This window comes from Melozone crissalis, unplaced genomic scaffold (genome assembly GCF_028551555.1).
Source record: "Melozone crissalis strain CALT ecotype California unplaced genomic scaffold, PUWL_Pcris_2 ptg000014l_1, whole genome shotgun sequence".
Taxonomy (NCBI): Eukaryota; Metazoa; Chordata; class Aves; order Passeriformes; family Passerellidae; genus Melozone; species Melozone crissalis.
The window spans coordinates 18165257-18185775 of record NW_026535792.1 but is presented as its reverse complement, the minus strand read 5'-3'; the positions used below and the strand labels follow the sequence as shown (position 1 = coordinate 18185775).

General features: G+C 47.1%; 1 protein-coding gene across 8 annotated transcripts in view; it reads right to left on the bottom strand.

Annotated features, from left to right (window-relative positions):
* The window catches only part of MYO9A (myosin IXA), a 143865-nt gene that overhangs the window by 12518 nt on the left and 110828 nt on the right, over positions 1–20519 (bottom strand). For 3 of the 8 annotated variants that reach the window (XM_054272505.1, XM_054272509.1, XM_054272511.1), the window contains 16 exons: positions 20036–20075; positions 19185–19307; positions 15972–16052; positions 14942–15052; positions 13845–13967; positions 13220–13369; positions 12511–12821; positions 9989–11614; positions 8690–8771; positions 7980–8192; positions 3378–3490; positions 2827–2984; positions 2213–2439; positions 1833–1949; positions 1164–1352; positions 242–289 (listed from right to left, as the gene is read on the bottom strand). In XM_054272505.1, the coding sequence (XP_054128480.1) occupies positions 242–289; positions 1164–1352; positions 1833–1949; positions 2213–2439; positions 2827–2984; positions 3378–3490; positions 7980–8192; positions 8690–8771; positions 9989–11614; positions 12511–12821; positions 13220–13369; positions 13845–13967; positions 14942–15052; positions 15972–16052; positions 19185–19307; positions 20036–20075 (3712 nt within the window). The remainder of the gene's footprint in view (positions 1–241; positions 290–1163; positions 1353–1832; positions 1950–2212; positions 2440–2826; positions 2985–3377; positions 3491–7979; positions 8193–8689; positions 8772–9988; positions 11615–12510; positions 12822–13219; positions 13370–13844; positions 13968–14941; positions 15053–15971; positions 16053–19184; positions 19308–20035; positions 20076–20519) is intronic. The other 5 variants (XM_054272506.1, XM_054272510.1, XM_054272508.1 and 2 more) reach the window with 4 other exon arrangements.

Genomic DNA, 20519 nt, shown 5'->3' with positions numbered 1-20519 from the left:
TCCTCTCAGTCCTTTTCTAACAATCCTCAACATTACATTTCTGTCTTGGCTGATGAGGGATGTGTTTTCAGAGCCAACCCAAGTGATCCCTGATCAAACAAAGCAAAGCCATCTCAAATGTCTTTCTAACATGTCCTTTCAGGGCTGATGTTCAGATCTCAGCCCAGGACATGTCACAAGCTGGTCTCCTAACATTCTGGCCCCAAGGACATTGATTTTTTAATGTGCAGGTTTAACTCACCACGTCTGCTTCCTTTTTCCTTCTCTTTTTTCGTTCCGTTTTTGGCATCTGGTGAGGGAAAGAGATTTAACTCAGTTTTTGGGCAATTTTGCCAGGTAAAGAGTACAGAGAGCTCCTATCTGACATTGTCCAGTGCCTTCCCAGTGCACCTGCAGCCCCAGAAGAGTCACTCTAGAAAATTCTCCTATGGATCACTCCAGTTTTGGAATTTCCCTGGACAGTTCTTCCTTGGAGAAAAGAAGAAGCTCCATCTAGGAGCTGGGAGTAGCTGCTGCTCCAGCTCTGACCCCACCAGCAGTGACCCAAGGAAAACATGGTGCTTTGAAGAAAACCTGCCTGGAGAAGAGGCTGGAGAGGACTCGGAGCAGAAGAGCCAGGAGATGAGATATTTCTACAATAGACACCATCTCCCAGCCCAGCCTCAGATCCCATGGTCGGCCTTGCAGACAATGTGGAGCAGGAGGTGAGATCAGGTCTGTGACACAGTGCAGGCTCTTTCTGCTCTCAGAGCAGTACCCAGACCTGAGCCACTGCTCATGTCCCCTTCTCCTGCAACCCAACCCATGGTGATTGTATGGTCACTTGGGAAGTGGTCAGGAGACTCAAGAGGGCGCATCTCTTTCAGCATCCTTCAAATTTTGAACAAACCCCCCAGAAACAAAGAAGCACCAGGAGCTGCCTTTCCAACCATCCACAGCTGGTTGCAGCTTTGCCCTGGAGATAACATCTAGTCCTTGGCAGCCCAGTGTGATCTGGGGTTGGCTGAGCCCAGTGACACACAACCAGTGAGTCACACCTTGCCTTGTCCAGCTCAGCTTACAGCAGAGAAGACAACAGAAGGTCTCAGGTGTCTACAGAGACACAACCCCACAGAAACAGAGCTCCCAAACCTTCAAGGGAATTTAAGGAAAGTGCCAAGTACCTTCCCTGCAGTGTAGTCCAGGGGTTTGTACTCGTGCATGTATTCATCCAGGAAGACTTTGAAGGTGTTGACCCAGACTTTAACTGGAGACTCACTCCAGTCCCTCTGCTCAAGCCTCATGTTCTTCTCCAGAATCTGCTCAAATAAGGCGTACAGGTCCTTGTAGCGGATGCTCTTCCCATCGTCCATCTTTTAAGGGAACAGAAGAAAAAAAAAAACGTGATTTTTATACAGCACAGATTTTTCTAGAGACTTTTTCTTCTCCAGACAATTATTTCAGCCTCACCAGTTTCCAGCTGCTTGGGGAAACTTCCAATATGAGAGAGAGAAGGAAAAAAGGATCAGACATCTCCACCAACAGCAAAGGTAACACAAAGGTTTCCAGACACTTTGGGTGACAAATTGACTTTCTGTCATCTCCCCTTTGGCTGGGAGCAAAGCTGTAATGAAGATCCGGAATCTACACCCAATGAATCCCGAGAGATGGCTCATGAGGAAGTGTTAGTCCAAATTTAGATCATGGGACTGAATACAAAGGAAGCACATCCATCCTTTGGGATGAGCAAACCAGAAATGGAGGGCTTGGCAACACCTGTACAACCAGGAGGCCCCAGAATATCTCCCCTTTCTCCTGGAGGTGGAAGTCCTACCCATCATCTGGTCACTTACTGCCAATGCTGAGGAGTAAAAACTGAAGATGTTTTGTCGGAATTCCTTCAGTGCTTTCTTGAACACGACATCCACCAGCGTGTCCTTCTTGCTATCCTCGTTGTCCAGTTCATTCATCTGGGGAAACAAGGGGGTTTTTACACCTTTTACACTCTTTTGCTGCAGCAGAGCTGGCGTGAGATGAAGCAGCACTAACAAGCAGCTGCTCCACCATGATCACCAGGTGATCTCCTGCATGAAAACCAGAAACTTCTCTAGACCTGCTCTGGCACTCTTAGATGAATTATTAGCATTACTACAGCTACCCACACAATCGTTTTTACTTTATTGCCTCTGTCTGCTCCTGGATCTCTGTGCTGATTGATGGAGCAGCGAGTTACCTTTTTCAGGAGAAACTCATCCATGCTCTTCAGGTCACTGGCACTGGTTATGATCTGCAGGGAGTCGTTCTGCCACTGCACGGGCTCCAGAGCCACGTTGCTGATCTTGACGCTGCGCTTGCGCTTCACCTTGGGAGAGGGCTCCTTGTTCTCCTTGAATTCCCGCCGGTACATGCCCGACAGCTCCGGACTCCGCGGGGGCGTCAGGTGGTGAGGGCCCAACTCTGCTGGTGATCAATGAAAAGAGGGGAAGAGGTTGAGGAGCAGATGAGAAATAATTGTGACACTAAAACAGGGCATTGGAAGAAACCTGTGGAAGAGAAAAGCACAGTGTAGAACTCACAGGAAGATTAAATGTCATTTCTGCTTTGGTTACGTCCTCCCTCAAGAGAGGAAACATCTGTCCATTCCAGATGGTGGCTGGAAGGATTAGTGACATGGAATTCCTTGAGATCCATTATGGATCCCACCCTCTAACCTATTTGCCATCGCTCTGGCTTGACACCATGACACCACCCATGAATTAAGAGACATAAACCAGCATGGACATATCCCAGTTTCCCAACCCAGTTTCTCTCTCCTTACACCTGGTCCCATGTCCCCCCACCACGTACCTTCACCAAGCTGCAGTCCAGGAATGGTTTCCCTGCCAGGGGCTTCCTGCTCTGCGTACAGCTCCAGCAGCTCAGACTGGGTAGCGAGCTTCTCCCGGGAGGCCTTCTTCTCCCCCTGCTTTCCCTTCACCCAAAACCTCATCTTGGCTCGTTGAGGCCTGGAAATAAGCCATGGAAAAAGGAACTGCCTTACTAGGAAAAGTCTTTCTACCCAAAACTACCTCTATATTCTGGACATTCCTGAGGAGATAAATCCATGCAATTTCTACCAGGGAAGTGTGGCTACTCGTCCTCAGCAAAGGAGAGAAACTTCATTTGCATGCATGGGATTGGGTGGTGTGGGACAGGACGTGTGGCCCATGTCACCAACACTTAATTGTGGTGTGAGCCACACACACACTGATTGGGCCTGCCCATGGTCATGTAGAAAAGGTGGGATGGGTAACTCATGCTGCAGATGAAGCTCCAAGAGCCTGGGTGGCTCAACAAGGCATTGGAGAGCAAGAGGGACACAGAAGGACTTGTCTGCCATCTCCAGCCATGATTCCTACCTCCCATCTGGAGTCAGACTCTTCTGTGAGGCTGCCAGCTTCCCAATCTCCCCCTGGGACATGGTTTTGTGCAGTTTGGCCTGGCCTTCCCCGGAGGTGAATCGCTGCACGGTCTGTAACGATTCCAAGCACGAAACATTTAAAAATAAGACAGCTCTTGGGATACCAGATTATTTTTTTTTCCCTATCAAAAATCAGGTATTTTGCCTCCTACATCTTTATTTCTATTTGCCTACAGCTGAAAACCTGGTGAGCCCCTAGAGAAATATTTTAATGACTCCCAAGAAAGAGAGGCATTTCCCTTGCTCCAACTCTCCAACCAGGCCCAGTCTTCTTTCTCCTTGAGCAGTTGGTGATGAAAATCAGTTTGAACCAAGCCACAGGTCCTTATTGCTCAGCCTGCACAGCTCTTCCACATCTTCATCCAGACTTCATTCCACCTCTCCATCCAGAGTGTCCTGTTAGCCACAATGATGTGATTCCCCAAGGGAACCTTCAACCACCTGGATCTGTCCCAGCAGAAGTTCCTCCTCCAACTCTTGCTGAGCACTTTACACAAAAAAATCCAAAGTCTTTGTGCCAAGGACACACCAAAAGGAACTCTTTAACAAATAAATTTTGCAGCTTTAATAGAAAACATCTCCAGGTTTGCCATCATTTAAAATGCCCTGAGGTAATTTTTAAGGGTGGGATGAATTTGCAGTAACTCAACCTAACAGGATCCCATGAAGTAGCCCAGAAATAGACTTGCCATATTTAAAAAATATCTAAATTTTTGTTCTATTTTCCAATTGCAGCTGTGATTTGGGAACTGGACTCCTGGAGGAGAAACTTTCAGCATAAGAAAAGTGGAGAATCAGGTTGTATGAAAGGATTTGGGACATGATGTTCAAATGTTTCCTGTAGCTTTCCTATCACCTCAATGTCTCAGCTGACTGCTCCATGTTTTAAAGCAATTATTTTACTTCTGTTAAAAATATTTAAATAAAATTCTATAAAAAGTAGACTGCAGAGGGGTCACATTTGCCATATTGACTCTTTTTCCATGTTTTATTCCCTCCCTCCCCCAGACTAACATCTCTTCCAGCCAGGAGATGGCAGCATGCAAGGCAAAATTACCACTGGGAAAGCCAGGAACTGCCTAAACCATGAAAGAGATTTTGTTCCTGTCATTCTTGCATTCAGGTGATGATCACACAGAAATTGTGCATGGATACTGGGATAAAAGCAATTCAAAACCTATAAAAGTGATCTCCATCCTGCCCAAACCTAATACTTGTTTTAAAAATGATCTGTTAAATATTTGCCCCCCCAGTATGGTTTTGTTCTTGAGTAATTTCAACCTTTTGGGTTTCCAGTTTTAGTAAATAAAGACTAAAAGGGTTTTTTGGCACAAGATCCTTCTGTTTGAGGTTATCTGCCAGGAAACTCTGAAGGGAAAGGATGGGAAACCTTCTCAGATGTCAAGATGAGCATCTGCACCAGAAAAACCCCTGCTAGGGAGCACCACAAAGCATCGTGAGGGCAAATGGCAATAACTGGGAGTCTGAAGTTGTCTCCTGGTTGAGGAAGGGACCAAATATTTTTCCTCTGACAGAGTAACCTGTGTTTCACCCATCCATAAGGTAACTGTGGCCAAGAGTTATCCCAGCAGACAGCAGTGCTGTGTGCTGCATGGAAAAACTTCCTGAAGCTCCCTCTGAATGGCTTAGGACAAGAGATCTTCTGTCATTGCTGGCTCTTCAGCAGGGCTTGGGATCAGCTGGTGGCAGATACTTGGAGTCATGTTTGTCAATTCAAGGCTTTAGTGTGCAGGGTGGAGCAAAACAACTGGTTCATTATCCAGGTCCCACTCTGTAAGGATGTTTCCAGAGGGTATTTCCAGAGGTGTGATTCCTCTAGCCAAGGCCTTCCATTTACGCACCTGCTCCAGGAAAAGCTCTCCAGGCTCAGGCACCAAACAAAAGTGGTGTTAACACGTGCTGGCAGGACAGCCAGGAGCTGTTCCTCTCACTTGTGTCTCACTGCATGGTAGGTTGATCCTTGGCTATTCATCAGCCAAAAATCTTCAATCCTGGTCTTGTCAGGAAGCCCTTAAAGAACCTTGGAGTCAATTGTACCTGCAGCAGCCTCCTCATGTAGTGCTGCCCCATGGGTTTCAGCTCCAGCTGCAGATGCTGTGGGTGTTTGATGCTCTGGAATACCCTAGATGTGGGTCAGGAGCACTGGATTCCAGTGGGCTTCTACTCATCAGCTGGGCTACACAATCAGTGACTTGATGGCCGAGAAAAAAATGGGCAGAACAGGCAGAGCAGCTGGTGACCCATCATATGCTCAGCTCCATGGGGCTGCACGGGATCTCATTCATCCAGCCAGCAGCAGGACAGGGACAGAGGCTGCTTTGGGAGTCATAGCTGGAGGCAGGAGCTGTCTGAAGGAGCTATTCACTGGCACAGGGGCCAGCCTGCACATGGTGGCTGCCAGGCTCGCCTTCATGTGACTATCACAAGACACAACCAATGTGTCTGCCCAGACATCACCCTCTGTACCTTTGTGTTTGCACCCAAAAACACCCCAAGAGGCACCATCCAGCTTTGTCACAGGCTGCTCTGCCATCTGCAACACCCAACTGGGCTCTGCTAATAAATACCAATAAACAGTCCCTAAATTTTGCTACTTGTGATGATCCTGACCCAACAAAGCCCTAAGCCAAAGGGCTGGTCCCAAACCTGCAATACAAAATACAGATGGAAACACTGGACACATTGTCAGGACACACAGACAGAGGGTAGTGCAGAGCACACAACACCAGGGGCAGTGTTGGCCTAGAAAGCAGAGCTTACCACACCAGGGGGGAAAGTCCTGACCAACAGTTAGAACCAGAGCTGGAGAGCAGAGGAGAGGGGGGACACAGCAGAGACAGGAGAGAGGGGGCACCTACTGCTACTTGCATGCAGTGAGAGCTGTTAAACCAGGTGAGCAGAGTCCCAAGGAGCACTTCCAAGGAGTACAGTGACCCAGGATGCTCCCAAAGATGGAGCTTGCCAAGCACCAGCACTTTTCACACCCCAGAGGGAATAATTCCTACAGCTACAGTTCCCTTTGTACATTGTACAGCCTCCAGGAGCACAGCAAAGCACCCCAGGTATGGCATGGGGGGCCATGGTTTGGTGGTGAACAAAGTGGTGCTGGGTTTGTGTTTGGACTCAACAATCTTAGAGATCTTTTCCAACTTAAATGTTCCTATCATTCTATGTAAAAAAAGTACATTTTACTGCATAAAATCCTCCCTTTCCCAATCTACAAGCAGGGACTTGCATAAAGGTGCAGCTAGGGTAGCTCAGCCCATAGAGAAATGCCTTTCAATCAGGTTTTCAGTATTCCTGCCTCAACCCTCCAGCAAATTTATCAAGAGCAGGCTTAAAAAATTTATGGAATTTGTAAATCTCTGCCCTCTTCCAGTGAGGAAATTATCCTGGGAAAATTTATCCTTTATAATAAGAGCTGCTAAAAGAAAAGTCATGAAAAGCCCTCCTTGGCCACCTGCTTTTCTTGGAAAAGCAGCTTTTAGGATGGCACGGGATGTTTGCTGGACACACATCAATGCTGTGGCACAAAATAAATCTCTGTCTTTTGGTTTCATGCTTTTCTTTGGTTTTATACTCAGCTCCACATCCTGCACTGCAGCTGGAGGAGAGGAACATGGCAGCCCTAGCCAGCACTCCACCCAAACTCTCACGGCAGGACAGGATTCCTGGTGTTAATCCACACTCCTGTGGGGACATCTCCACTACCTCAGGAAAAAAATTATGAGCGGGTTGGAATCTGTCAGCCTCTTCCACTCCTGGAACCTCTCAGTTTGTGATTTTCCAAAAGCAGCTTATGTGGGTGGGAGATTAAGTCTGAGATGGAAAAGCTCCACTGCACTGGCTCATGTCAGACCTGCTAAGGGATACTTGTCACTGTGCTTGGAAAAAACACTTTGCTTGGTCGTCTTTGTTTCATAACCCACTATTTCACTCTCGTTATGCTTTCATTGCCCAATTTCCATGGTTTTGCTTTTTCTGAGCTGCTGTCTGCCAGCATCACTCTGATAACCGAGGACCAAGTAATCATTCGATATTGTGGCTAAGCATAAAAAATCAAAAGTAAAAGAAGCCACAGGATTTACATCATTTTGTTGTCTGTTGCTTTTTGAACAATATTTACTTTCTTTTTTTTTGTATATAGGCCATTTTTAGATCAAAAGCTTCCAAGAGGAGGATGAGATTAAAGCCCCTAAAACAGGTAATTGTGCAATACAAGTTGTAATGCTCCAGGAATACTATGGGAAGTGTGGTGGATATCTAATCAACCCAGGAGCAAGAAACAGAGCTTGGATGGAGTGCTGAGCACCCTGTTCTAGTGGAAGGGGGTTGGAATTGAGATTTAGTCTCTTCCAATCCAAACCATTCCGTGATTCTGCGAATCTATGATTTCCTGCTGTGTTTGCCAAATGTACCCATCTACAGCATCCTTGGGAGTGGGAAAAGAAGCAGTGGAGGGATGAGTGCAGCTAAGGTTAGCAAAGAAAGGCTCCCCCACCACATTGGACACAATTACCATTTCGGAGTCACTGTAACAGGCCTGCCCCAGGCGGGCTGCGGGCACCGCCTCGGCGTGAGGAGGGTGCTCAGAGGAGAGAAGGAACTCAAAACTGCCATCGTAATCCTCTTCCTCCGTATCCCCCTCCCCATCCGCAAAAGTACCTCTAGTCAAGAAATCGGAGCGCGTCCGCGCCATGCGGGCTTTCTTTTTATGGCTCGGTCTGGGCACCTGCTTGACCAAAGGATAAAACAAAACAAAACAAAACGAAAAGAAGGGTTTTAAAGTAAAAAGGAGACTCTACCTGTGTAGCCTTAAGACATCTCTGAGTGCCACTGCACCCCATGGAGGGGATGCAGTATTATGTCTAGTGAAAACAGCAAAGGACCAGGAAGAACAAAAACTAAGACAGGACGGTGAAAATGGACAATCATGGGTGTCACTGAAACGGAGACGTTAAACCAAACCAAGACAAGACGGCGTTGGACAGTGTTTGCCATCAGGATCACAGGATCCTTTTATCCAGAGCTGCTACAAATTATTCCCACAAGGCTTTTTATTTTAAGAGAAGGTGTGGAGGTTACTGTGCTGCCATATCCTCCTTCCCATGTCTGGCAGCCCTTGTGCATCAGAGTTCACTTCTTTGAAGCTTTTGAGGGAAAACTGGCCAACCAAGTTATTTTTTGCCCTTTTCAATGGAAAGAGAAAATAAACAAGTCACGACTCACCTCTCCTCTGCCAGACCCCAGCATCTTAAATGGCTTCCGTGCTGTTTCACCCTTGGAAAGGCACTGATGATTTGCCTCTCTGCTGAAACACAAGAGAACAGAGATCTTTCATCCTCTCCCAAAAGCCTTCCCACTGTGCTAGCCCAGATCCTGGGAGTCCAAGCAGTCAAGACTAAATTGTAGGTCTGAGGTCATGGGGTTTCGGAATTGTTTGGATTCTTCAGGACTGGACTTAATACCAAAAGACAAGAAGAGAAAACATTCTGGTTGTCAACTTTATACAGCAAGGTGGTTATGGATTGTATCTTTGTACTTTGGGATTCTCAAATGTGACTATTCTGCTGCAGAGCAAAACTTAAAATACAGCAATTCTTAATGTCTCTTTCTTCCTGTTGCTTGTTCATGTTGCACATGAACCAGGAAAAGAAATTTTCAACAGGAATCCTCTCCTGTCACAACTGCACAGAAACCACAAGACTACTACACTTGGATGCACCTTGAATTACCAACAGTCATTCACTGGGAGCTTTTGCCTTGGAAAGGGTGCAGCAGGATTTAGGAGGAGGGTGATTTATATCCTTTTTGAGCTACATGGCCAAAATCACCCCAAAATTAGGCAAGGCACCTTAAACAACACAACAGAGTGGGAGCAAATGTTGTCCCAGGATCTTGCTGCCATCTCCAGGCCCTGGAGCAGCCCAAGGTTAAGCAAAGCAATGGAGCTGAGCAACTGCTAAGTCCATTACAGGTGTAGTTAATTACATATGTGAATGACACAGTCTCCAAAGAACATTCACTCCCACACTCTCTGGAGAGCTGGTGTTTTTTCATCTGCAATGGTGAATGTCCACATGGCTTTGCTGGATTAATTATATGGTAAACAAGGAAAATCCTGGAATTTTCTGCCTCATCAAGTCATTTCTATTCCAACTACCCAAAACTCCTAAGAACTTATTCATCATGTTTCACCTTGAGAAATAAACTCCTATCCCCGTTCATGTAGGGTAAACAGTAACAGTAGTGAGCCTGTTTATCGACTCTCTTCACCTGCTCATGTCCATGATTATATAATGTTTTAAGAGCCTGAGAAATCATATTCCAGGTCTTTTTCCTTTCCCTCTGACCTCCTCGTTGCTAGAAGATCAAGAACCCTTTGTTTAACTATGAGGTTTGTTCTGGACTCTTTGTACAAAAAGGTCCCTAGCAGAAAAAGAGCCCATGGAGAAAGCCTATGGAGACAGCCTGCAGAGAAAGCCTGTGGAGAAAGCATGGGAGAAAGCCCACCATCTTTTTACTCACTGGAGGCCAAAGGGATTGTCCTTTGGTGTGAAGAACATGGAGCTTCCCCTCGCCTCCTCAGTGGCCTGGTTGGGCATCCGAGGCTGTCGGAGGCGCTCAGTCCTTGAGAAATGGCTGCCTGGGTGGTCCTTGGGGTCCAGAGCTGGCTTGGAATGGCAGCGGGGCTCCAGACCTTCTCTCCTCTCCACAAACATGCTGACAGGCCGGTCTTTGGGGGCACTGTGGGCTGGAGAGCTTCCCCTGGTGCCAACAGTGAGACCCTTGATGTCCACTGCCGGGGCTGGGGCCATGCCTGGGGTGGGGCTGTGCTCCCCTCTGCTCTGGGGGTGCAGGAGGAGCACTGACTGAGGCCGGCTGTCTGGTTTTTTGGCTGGTTTGAGGGAAGGGTCCTTCACTCTGCTCTGCTCTGTCCTCTGCAAAGCCTCTACCCTCCCTTGCTGCTCGAAGGCTTTGCGTTGTCTCTCCAGAATTTCCTTCTGCTGACGAATCTGCTCCATCATCTCCCTCTCATTCTGCAGCTGAAGCTGCTTTTGCCGTTCCTCCTTCTCCACATTGAGCTTTTCCAGTCTCTTAATGACAGAACCTGGAGAAAGTGCCCGCGCTGCTGTCGCTGTCCCACGTTCCTCTCTCTTGGTAGAGGATTTATCCTTTTCCTCGTCTTCTTCCAAGGATTTACTCTGCTCTGGCTCAGAGTCCTTCCTGACCTCGGAGAGCATAACTGTCCTTTCCTCTCTTTCCCCTGCTTTATTCCTCAGGTTATTCTCCACCATCTTCACCTTTGCATTGTCTTGTGGTGGAACATAGAAAGTGGGGAGGTTGCTGGAAAGGAGTGTTTCTCTTGGGTGAGCCTTGGTAACATTCTGGGGGTCACCAACCCCACGCTCCTTCCTGGTGAGGCTATCAGGCAGCACTGCGTCTGCTGGGGTCTGTCTGCAGCCAGGCAAATCATTGTTCCCATCCCCTGCACAGAAAGGCTTCTCCTGCAGCTGAGCCTGGGGACTGCTGGGCAGGGAATCCATGGGAAATGACTGTGTCTCATGCTCATCTAAGACTAAGGAAACGAGTTTACTACTTGAGGTATCTTCACTGCTTAACAACTCGAAGCTCCCCTGGGAGCTCTCGCTCTCAGGGGTTCCCTGAGGGGAATGCAGAGCCTCGGGCAGCAGCTCCGTGGACCAGCGCTGCTCCTCCGAGGGTGACAGCCCGCCCGTGGAGCGCACCTTGAGCAGCTCCAGGCTGAACTTGGCCTGCTCCAGCTCCCGCATCCTCCGGCTCTCCCTCTTGGCACGAACCACTTTTTTCTGGTTGAGATCCTCCAGTGACTTGGGCCTCTCTCTCACGATGATCTCCTCCTCGGTGTCCATCCCGCTCTGGCTGCTGGCTCTCTCATGCCTTTTGTACAGGGAAGTATCCAGTGGGTCCATGTGATTCACCCGATTATTCTCCATCAGTGATTTATGTTGTTCCACAGCTCTCACTCGCTCTTCAAATGAGCTGTCCTCCCACTTAGATGGGTCAGAGCCTTTGATTTCCAAACCATCTGCTTCCAGTCCATCCTCTTCTCTAACTGCCAGGCCATTCTCCAGCTGCATCTCTTTTAACCGGTGCTCTTTCAAAGCTCTAAACCTGGAAGAAAACAGAAAACCAGGATATTCAGCCCTGCATCCACTCAGTGCCCTTCAAGGCACTGCATCAGTGGTGTCTTATCACCACCACCACCACCATCACCTCACCACCACCAGCATCTCAAGAACCCTTCTTGCACATCTGGTGCAAGACAAGGCAAGGCACAGTCGGTTTTAAACTTCCTCCTCCTCCTCTGCCATCTCTATTACCAAAGGGCTGCCCCAACGCACCTGAAAGTTCCCCTGGTGCCAACGGCAGTGGGTCCAGGCTCCATCCCTGGTCTAGCTCCCTCATAAGCTGTCAGAGCCAGGAAAGCTTGACCCATCACACCCCCTTGGCTTCTCCATCTTCGCCATCCTGCCCGGACTGCATCTGGAACAACTTAGCAGGGACTTGTGCCTGGCACCAAGAGCTCCCTGCAGCTCCCAAATGTTCCAAGGGATGTTAAGGTGCTCCACACCTTGCAGGCAGCACCTCTGGAGAGTGAATTTTGACCTGCCCCCCGGCCAGCGAGCTGAGGCATGGCTGGACAGCCTGTGCCCTCCACAGCGGCTGGCTCCGGTATCCCTTGTCCTTGTGAGCCAGCACAGCAACCAGATTGGTGAGGCAATCTGAGTTAAAAATAGGCTACTTAAACTGGTGCTGCTGCCAAGAGGAAAAAAAAAAAACCCTTGTGAGTATTTACGGCCTTGGCTTTGCACTGCCTACGTGCTCCAACCTGAAATAGGCTCTGCTTATTCCAAGAGCAGGACGTGCAGCTAAATTGCTAGAAAGCGTGGGCAAACAAAGGAGCAGGGCAGGTCAGGAGAGGGTCATGGATACAGGAGGGGACACTGATTCACACCAGCCAGTGGGAGCATCACCAAAACCACGTTCCTCTTTACCCAAGGTGTTACCTCTGCCGTGCCAGGTACCCGCGGCACGCCGCCTGCAGGCACAGGGCCCCGCTCCTGCGGGCAGCGTACACCTGCCGGCTTTGGTGTCCCCTCCAGGCCGCCTGGATGCTGGTGGCTGCGGCGTGCCGGCGCCTGGCGTGCTCCCGCCAGCAGCTCTGGATGAGGTGGGCAGCAAACTGCATCTGCAGGAACCTGCGCCGCTCCACGAAGCCGCGCCAGTGGCTCTGAAGGATGACAGCGGCTTTGCTGAGAACCACAGGGTCTGGGGATGGTTTGCCTTCCTTTCGGCTCTGGTAGCTCCGCCAAAATCTCTGCAAACACAGCAGGGGATTCCTTGTAACGGGTGTTGTGGGAAGTACAGCAAAGTATCCAGTGGGTCCATGTGATTCACCCAATTATTCTCCATCAGTGATTTATGTTCTACACCTCTCACTCGCTCTTCAAATGAGCTGTCCTCCCACAGCACATGCCTTCATGCTACCTCTCCAACTTCATGTAACCTCCCACAGCTCATGCCTTCACGCTACCTCTCCAGCACCTGCCTTCATGCAACCCCTCCAGCTTTCCCCCATTCCCAACTTATTATGGGAGAAGGAGTCAATCCTGACTGCAAGCTCCCTCCTTGGACAGGAGAGCTGATTTTGCCCACGGGCTCTGTCTGTAGGATTTGGGGATGGCAATTTGCACGGGAATCCACAGGAGCACCCACCTGTATGCTGATGGCCGCGTGCCGCAGGCTCAGGAACTGCCTCCTGCAGAGCAGGCTGCGGAACCAGCGCTGCAGCAGCGTGATCCTCCGCAGCACCTCCTGGTGCAGCAGGTCCTGCAGCAGCTGCCGCTCCCGTTCCTTCATGAAAACCTGGCCAAAACAACCCAAAAAACACTAGCATGGAAAGCTGCCCGGACCACGAGTCAAATCCTCCTGGTTTCTGCTCCCAGGAAAGTTGAGGAGCTGATTTTTGTGACAGCACCTCTAACAGGTTTAAGCAGTTTCACAACAGCCTGTGACTCTAAGCTCTGAATTACAGAGCTTTCCCACCAGGGGAGGCAAAATGAGGACCATCATATCAAGCTAAGGTCTATACACACACAGAGATTTTGGAGGACATGAGTTTTTTGAGGCTGCCTCATTATAATCAATAGCAAAACAATATTATTCCTTACTCTTTTACGTTAACAATATTAAAAGTTTCATTTAAATCACTGATTTTTGGTAAACAGAAGAAAAATAGTTTAATTAATTAAAACCATATATAGATATTAATTTATCAGACAGAAATACAGGCAAATGTTATTTCTGTGTCTTAAAGGCTGAGCTGAGGATGAACATTTACCATTGTTCTTCCAACTTGGTAATTGTCTGGATCGAGTTTTATCTTCCGGAAGAAATCATGGATATTGTACTTAGATGGGCTGATCCCTTGTGGCAAAAGGACATGGAAATGGTTCACAAAATCCTGAGAAGGAAAAGAAAAAAGCAACACCAAGATCTGGTTAGTTGGGTCCTGCTGCTACTTTCTCCCATAAATAACAGATTTGCTCCACTGGCCACATGAAACGAGACCTCTGGAGTGAGCACAAGGACAGATAACATTTTATGCACTGAGGAACACCAAGATTCATCCAACATTTGTGGTTTGATGGGAAAGACATCAAAGCAGGGACCCAGCAAGGTTCAAACATTTTTCAGCGTGGGAGGAGAGGTTCTGAAGAAGCCACAGGGTCAACCCCAGCAAAAAAATGCTCCAAATCCCCAGCAAGAGCCACTATGGAAGGCAGATACCAACATCTGCAAAACATCCCTGAGATGCTCCAGCCGTTACTGCTGGGAGGATTCAAAGAGTGAAGGAGGTACAAGAGGATAGATCCTCCCAAGCAAGGTTGGGAAACCTGCTCAGGGCAAAAAAATGCTGAACATTTTTCTTTTTCTAAACAGCTGCTGTGCAGAACATGATGTCTGCCCCAAAGCAGCCACAAGCAGGAAACCAATCAGCACCAGCAAAGCATGAAAGGGCCGACATGTACACAAAACCTGGCAAACACATGGAAAAGAAGAAAACAGGAAAAGCTGGCTAACTCCAGCAGTACAGAGGATGCATATCATCCTCCTGATGGGACACAGCCAACACGACAGGGCTAACACTGCTCCCAGTAATTCCAGATGCAGAAGAGAATGTGCAAATCAGACAGTTTTTTCCAAAAGGGAGTCCATGTTGCAAAAAAATACTGGTTTTGTTCAAAAACCCCAGTGCAGGGGGCTCACAGCCCTCCCTGAGGTCTAGATTGGCTCACAGGCAGAGAACATCCTGTTACATCCACTGCCTCCAAGAGCTAGAAATTAATTACCCTGATAAAAAATGAACCAGCAACACTCAGACAACTCTGCCAATGATGCTGAAGGAGGTGGAAGACAAAGCCCTTTGTGCCCAACCTGGAAGGAGTACTTGCAGCTGTATCCTGACTGGCGGATGCGCACGGTCTCCAGCATCCCCGTGTAGCGCAGCTGCCGCAGCACCAGGCTGTCGTTGAACCTCAGGGGCAGCTGCAAGGGGAAAACCAGAGCAAGGATGAGCAAATATTTCCTTTCACTGAAGCTTTTAAGCGCATGGATGGGTGAAGGGTTCAGCAGATGTAGCACATGTGCATGACACACACATTGTCAGCGATGCTACAGGAGGGAGGGAATGTGGGCCCCCAGGAACTGAACTAATCCCACTGGGATTGAATCCTGTTTGCTTCTGAGACTTTCAAACAGATAACTAGAGAAATAAAGCCATAAAAAAAAGATTTTTTTGCATTTCAATTGAAAAAGACCCCCCAAGGGCACAGTTAATGGGTGATGTTTCGAGAAAGTAAATAATCTCCAATGCAAAAAGCTTCAGCTTGAAATGCCTGGATAAAACTCTGAAGGATTAATCTACAAAGCAACCCTACATTTTGAACTGAGGGTGTCCTCAGTCCATAATACAATTATGTAAAGTCAAATTCAAGAAATATGAGTCAGTGTGATCAATGTAGTTTATTCTAAAAGTATCTTTTTTACTTATGGAAACTTTATTTTAAGGAAGCTTCAGGGCTCAGACCCAGCACAAGAGAATTCATGGTTCTATAAATCTCTCTTATGGCTGGTCAGAAACTTCAAAGGAGTCAAATTAATTTATTAAAACCAATATATTTTTCATATAAATTAAAATACTATATTTATATAAAATTTATATATTTGTATTTTCATATAAATTAAAATACTATATTATCATACATGTGTTTCTACAAATACAAGAAGAGCCAGTGCAGTTTATCAAGTGACATCCAAGTGATAAATCCATGCTTTCCCTTGCCCAAATCTTCTAATTTCAGCTCCATTTGAGGCTTTGTTTCCTATCTAACTCCCTGTAAAAACAGAAAAAAAGATTCCCAAGCTGATTTCTAGCAGGATCTTGCTTTCTCAGGATGGCATTTACCTTTTCAGCGTTGGATCTGATGCACTTGACAAAATAGGGCTCTGCTTGGCCAAGGGTCTCCATCAGTTTGTTGAGGGATGCCTGCAGCAGAGGAGACATAGGGAAGGGAGAGCAGACCACAGAGGATAATGAAAATCCAAATGCTTAAATTATAAACCAACATAAATTGGAATTAATTATGAGTAAATGAGGCACATGGGAAATTGTTCTCCCAAATGAGTGTTTTAGCACAAGCAACTTGGCTGATTTTGTCTTTGCCCTCAATAAAGAAATCAAATATAATGCTGGGCTGGATTTTCAGATCTCTGGCTTCCCTGGAGACCAAATTCCCATCCCACTCCACACCACAAGCCTCTTCCAGCCATGAATGGGAGCTCCAAGACAAGAATTTACACCTGGCACAAAACAACCACTGATGTGTCTTAAACACAAATCAAATTTTCCTTCATCAAAAGTGACTCCAGGCAGGATTTACTCCTGATTTTTAATTGTCAAAACTTTACTGTTGGCCTAAAAATGAATTGTTTTTAATGAAAGTTTTGCCAAGGGAAAATTGGGAATTCACAAATATTTTTGAAGCCTGCAACCCTGAACACTTCACAGTTTGTTTCTAGAGAAGAGCTTCAATGCTGGCATGCTCCTGACTGAAGGATCACTGAGAATAGAGGGGTTTCCTGGTTCCACTTTTCTATTTCCCCTTATTTATTCATCACCATTAAAAGTCTCTCCCATAAAAATGAATTTACATTGGCATCACTCTACAGCCAGCTGCTCCAGTGGGATGTCATGCTGAGTTATCCCTTCACCTTGCAAACCTTTGGCTTTTTGGGATGAATCACAAGCTCTTGGAATAAAACCAGGCTGAAAACCAGAGTGTGTCGAGTCCATCAGTGCTGGCCAGGCTCCTCAGCCTCATTTTTTTGCTGTGTCCTGTAAATACTTTGGGTATCTCTAATTGCTGAGCACTTTACAAACATGGCATTGGTAAAGTGCTAGAGAGTTGATTACTCCTGATTTTAATAGAGTTTAAAAGTCAGTCATGTAAAGGATATTCTGCCACATTTATTATAAGCAGAGTTATAAATTCTGGAATGCAGGAGTTAATAAACAGCTGTGGTATTACAAAGAAGCATTTTGCCCACAGATCAGCTCACAGGAAGCCTTTTTTTTCCTTCTGATCATTTCAAAGACATCTTTATGGGAAGCCTTTCATGTTTAGAAAAACATGAAAATCCTGGATGTTCACTCACATCCAGGATTTTGGAAGGAGCAAGGGATGGATCCCACGCACATGTGATGCAGCTGGGTTGTGTACATTAACTTCATGCAAATCTCCCTGCTCCTGTCCCAGGGAGCAGCAGGAATGCCATGACGTGGCAGGCCTCTGCTGCCATGCTCATGGCTTTCTTAAAATCTGAAATTGCTAATTTTTACACAAAAGAAGCCTATTGGGGGCTTTCAATCAGCAGCAATGCTGCAGCAACCCACTGTGCACACACAGGGTAGTGAGAGGGAGAGGGACACAAAGGAGACAACCCCTTTGTTGAAAGCCCAGCAGGCAGAGTGCTCCCAGTGCTGGGAATGGTGGGAATGGGATGTGCAGGACCCAGGGGAGGGGCATTTCCATTCCCTCATGCCATCCTGAGTGAGGCAGATGGTCCAGGCACCCTCTGCCATCTGCTGGTCAGGAATCCACAAAGGACACGTGAGGTCGCTGGATTAACCCTGGACCCATCTCCTTTGTCCCTCTGCCAGCAAAACTTTGCAGCCACCCCCTCCTTCAGCACCTGTACTGTACTCAACCCCTCCACCCCTGTCTCCAGAGCATGTGGGTTAAAGGGGAACTCTACAGTTTTAGGTATGAGTGGTTTAGTTTTCCATCCCTGCTCCTGGAGCACACTCTGAGGCAGCTATTTCCCCTACAGATTACCCTAAGTCTAGGGATAGTGGAAATCCACAGGAGATGGAGCAGATGCAAGCCTGGGTTGAGGTATTAGCCACAAAGCAGTGTTCCTCTGAAAAAAAACCACGTTAGGAAACATTTGTGTTTCCTGCCTGTGACCCAATTCCATGCACTGCAATTTCATTAGATTGCTTTTGATTAAAAAAGCAATGCTGCTGCTTTGTCCCTTAAAATTGGTCTCTTTAACAAGTGCTCACTGAGATTAGCGATCTTTGATTTGAATGTGCTGTGAAAATATTAAAAAAATAAAAAAAAAATCAATTTTTGCCCCCTAGGGCTTTTCAGAGTTTTGTTGGGAGCATAAATACGTTTTGGGAAGGCCTTTCACTCCAAGACATCCCTGTTTCAACCCCTCCATGGCTATGAATTAAACTCTGCAGGAGTGAATTTTGACCAGAATACCATTAGATTAGACAAGGCTAAATACATAAATTTACAAATGTGCATTCTGCAAATTATATATACACATGTGTGTGTGCATGTATTTTTAATTATTTTATCTTATCCACACCTACACACAGAGATTTTCTAAATATAAACCACATCTCCAAAAAAGCCCCAAAGCAGTCAAAATTACAAGTCAAAACCAAGCCAGACATGCTTAGAATCCAGATTTTAAGTGAAAAGCTGCTTTCTATTATTACCACCTGCTTGTGCACATGTCTTGTAGCAGTTTCCAAGCCGTGCTGCACATATAGAACAACCATATTCAGGTTGGAAAAGACCTTTAAGATCATTCAGTCCAACTGTGAGCCCAGCATTGCCAAGTCCTTGGAGGATTATTTTCCCTGCACCAACCCCAGGGATTGCTGACTGACAATACAAGATCCATCCCTCCTCTGAACTCCCCTGCTCACCAGGAGATAATGCAGCAGGATTCTGACTTTTCTGCCCCTATTAAAATCCCCATTCTGTCTCAGAACAGATTATGCTGGATGAGAGTAAAAAGACTGCAAAAACTGTGATTTGGGGATTTGGTGGCTTCTGGATTTGGGGGAGAAAGCACCACAATATGATGTACCAGAGGACAGGGATGCACCAGCATCTCATCCTCATGTCCCACCTTGCCACCACATCATCCCCCATGATACCCACCCTCACTCTTATTTCTCTCTATTTTTAAATCCCTGCCATGTCTCCCAGTTCCCTCAAGCCCTCAGCGGGATCCATGGCCTGAATGCTGCAGGGATGGGGCAGGAATGTGCCTGGAGCAGGGGGTTCCCCTCTCTCCATCAAAGCAAAGGGCTCACCTGGAACTGGGCACTGATGCTGGGTGGTTTTTTCTTCTTGTGGAGGTGGAGCAGAGATTTGGTGATGCGGTCGTGCAGCGTAAGGTTGGTGAGGTGCTTGAGGGACTTCACGTCCAGCAAGTGCTGTGAAAAAAGAGAGAATCCATAGAAAATCCAGATGTTACCATCACACCATCTGCTGTATCCCTCCTTTACCCTCACAGGGTTTCCTTAGGTGATGTAATCTCAACAGGGAACACTGGGGGATGGTTAAAAACCTTTCCAACACAAACCATCCTATGATTCTTCTCACTGTTAATGAGCAGATGATTGATTAATTTCATCAGTGCCTCTCCAGGTGCAAGACAGACATGGAGAGGAGTAAAAACAATGTTTGCTCCTCTTCTGGTGCTCTGCTCCTGACCATGGATGCAGCACCAAAAGCCTTATTCTTCTAGGGACAAGAAATGTCCTGGCATCTCTTAAAAAATGATAAATGTAGCCAAGACAGAGGGAAAGTAACAAGGTTGTTGTCTATCAGGTACCAGCTCTCCTGCATCTCTTACTTGCTCATTTTAGTTTAGAGATTCAGTTATTAAATTTCACTAGCATGTACATACTCCTTCTCAGAAGGAGGAAAAATGAGACAGAGCAGCTCCAAGGAGGATGTAAGTGCTCATATTTCTTTCTCCCAGCAGAAACCAGGGCTGAAATCCTCTGGGTTTATATGAATTAAAGAGCCCTGAACAGAGCTGAACTGACCAAAGTCTTGGTGTAGACACAATGGTCTTCTTCACATCCAGCAGCATCACATGACTGTGCTACAGCCTTAACCCACAAAACACAAGGGGAAAATGGTGCTTCTCACTCACCTTTGGGAGGCTGGGTTTGGCTTTGAAGTTCTTATTTCGCCTGGGGAGACAATAAATGGCTCAGGTTAATCCCCAGTGCAATTGTGGAATGGGGGAGTTGATGAAACCAGCCCCTCCACATCCCCCTGAGCAGCTGCTGCCAGTGCCAGCACTGGAATGGGGCTGCCCTGCACACTGCAGACTGAGAGGGTGTATCCAATAATGGGAATGGCTACATTGGAAATGATGGCATGCTGGGAACTTGGGAAGAGTGAAGATGCCAGGCCACAAAATGATTGACCAGCCTCCTGCTTTCCAAACCCCACGTTCATTGCAGCCACCCTGGGATGCTCCCTGAACCTTTGAGGAGGCTGCACTGTGAATCACCTGCCCAGATAATTATAATGGAAACTCTGATAAGATGTTAGAAGTGTGACTGCATTACATGGCTGCTGTATCTCCAGACTGGTGTGACCAGAAGGTTTGTTCCTTCTCTTTCTTCCCT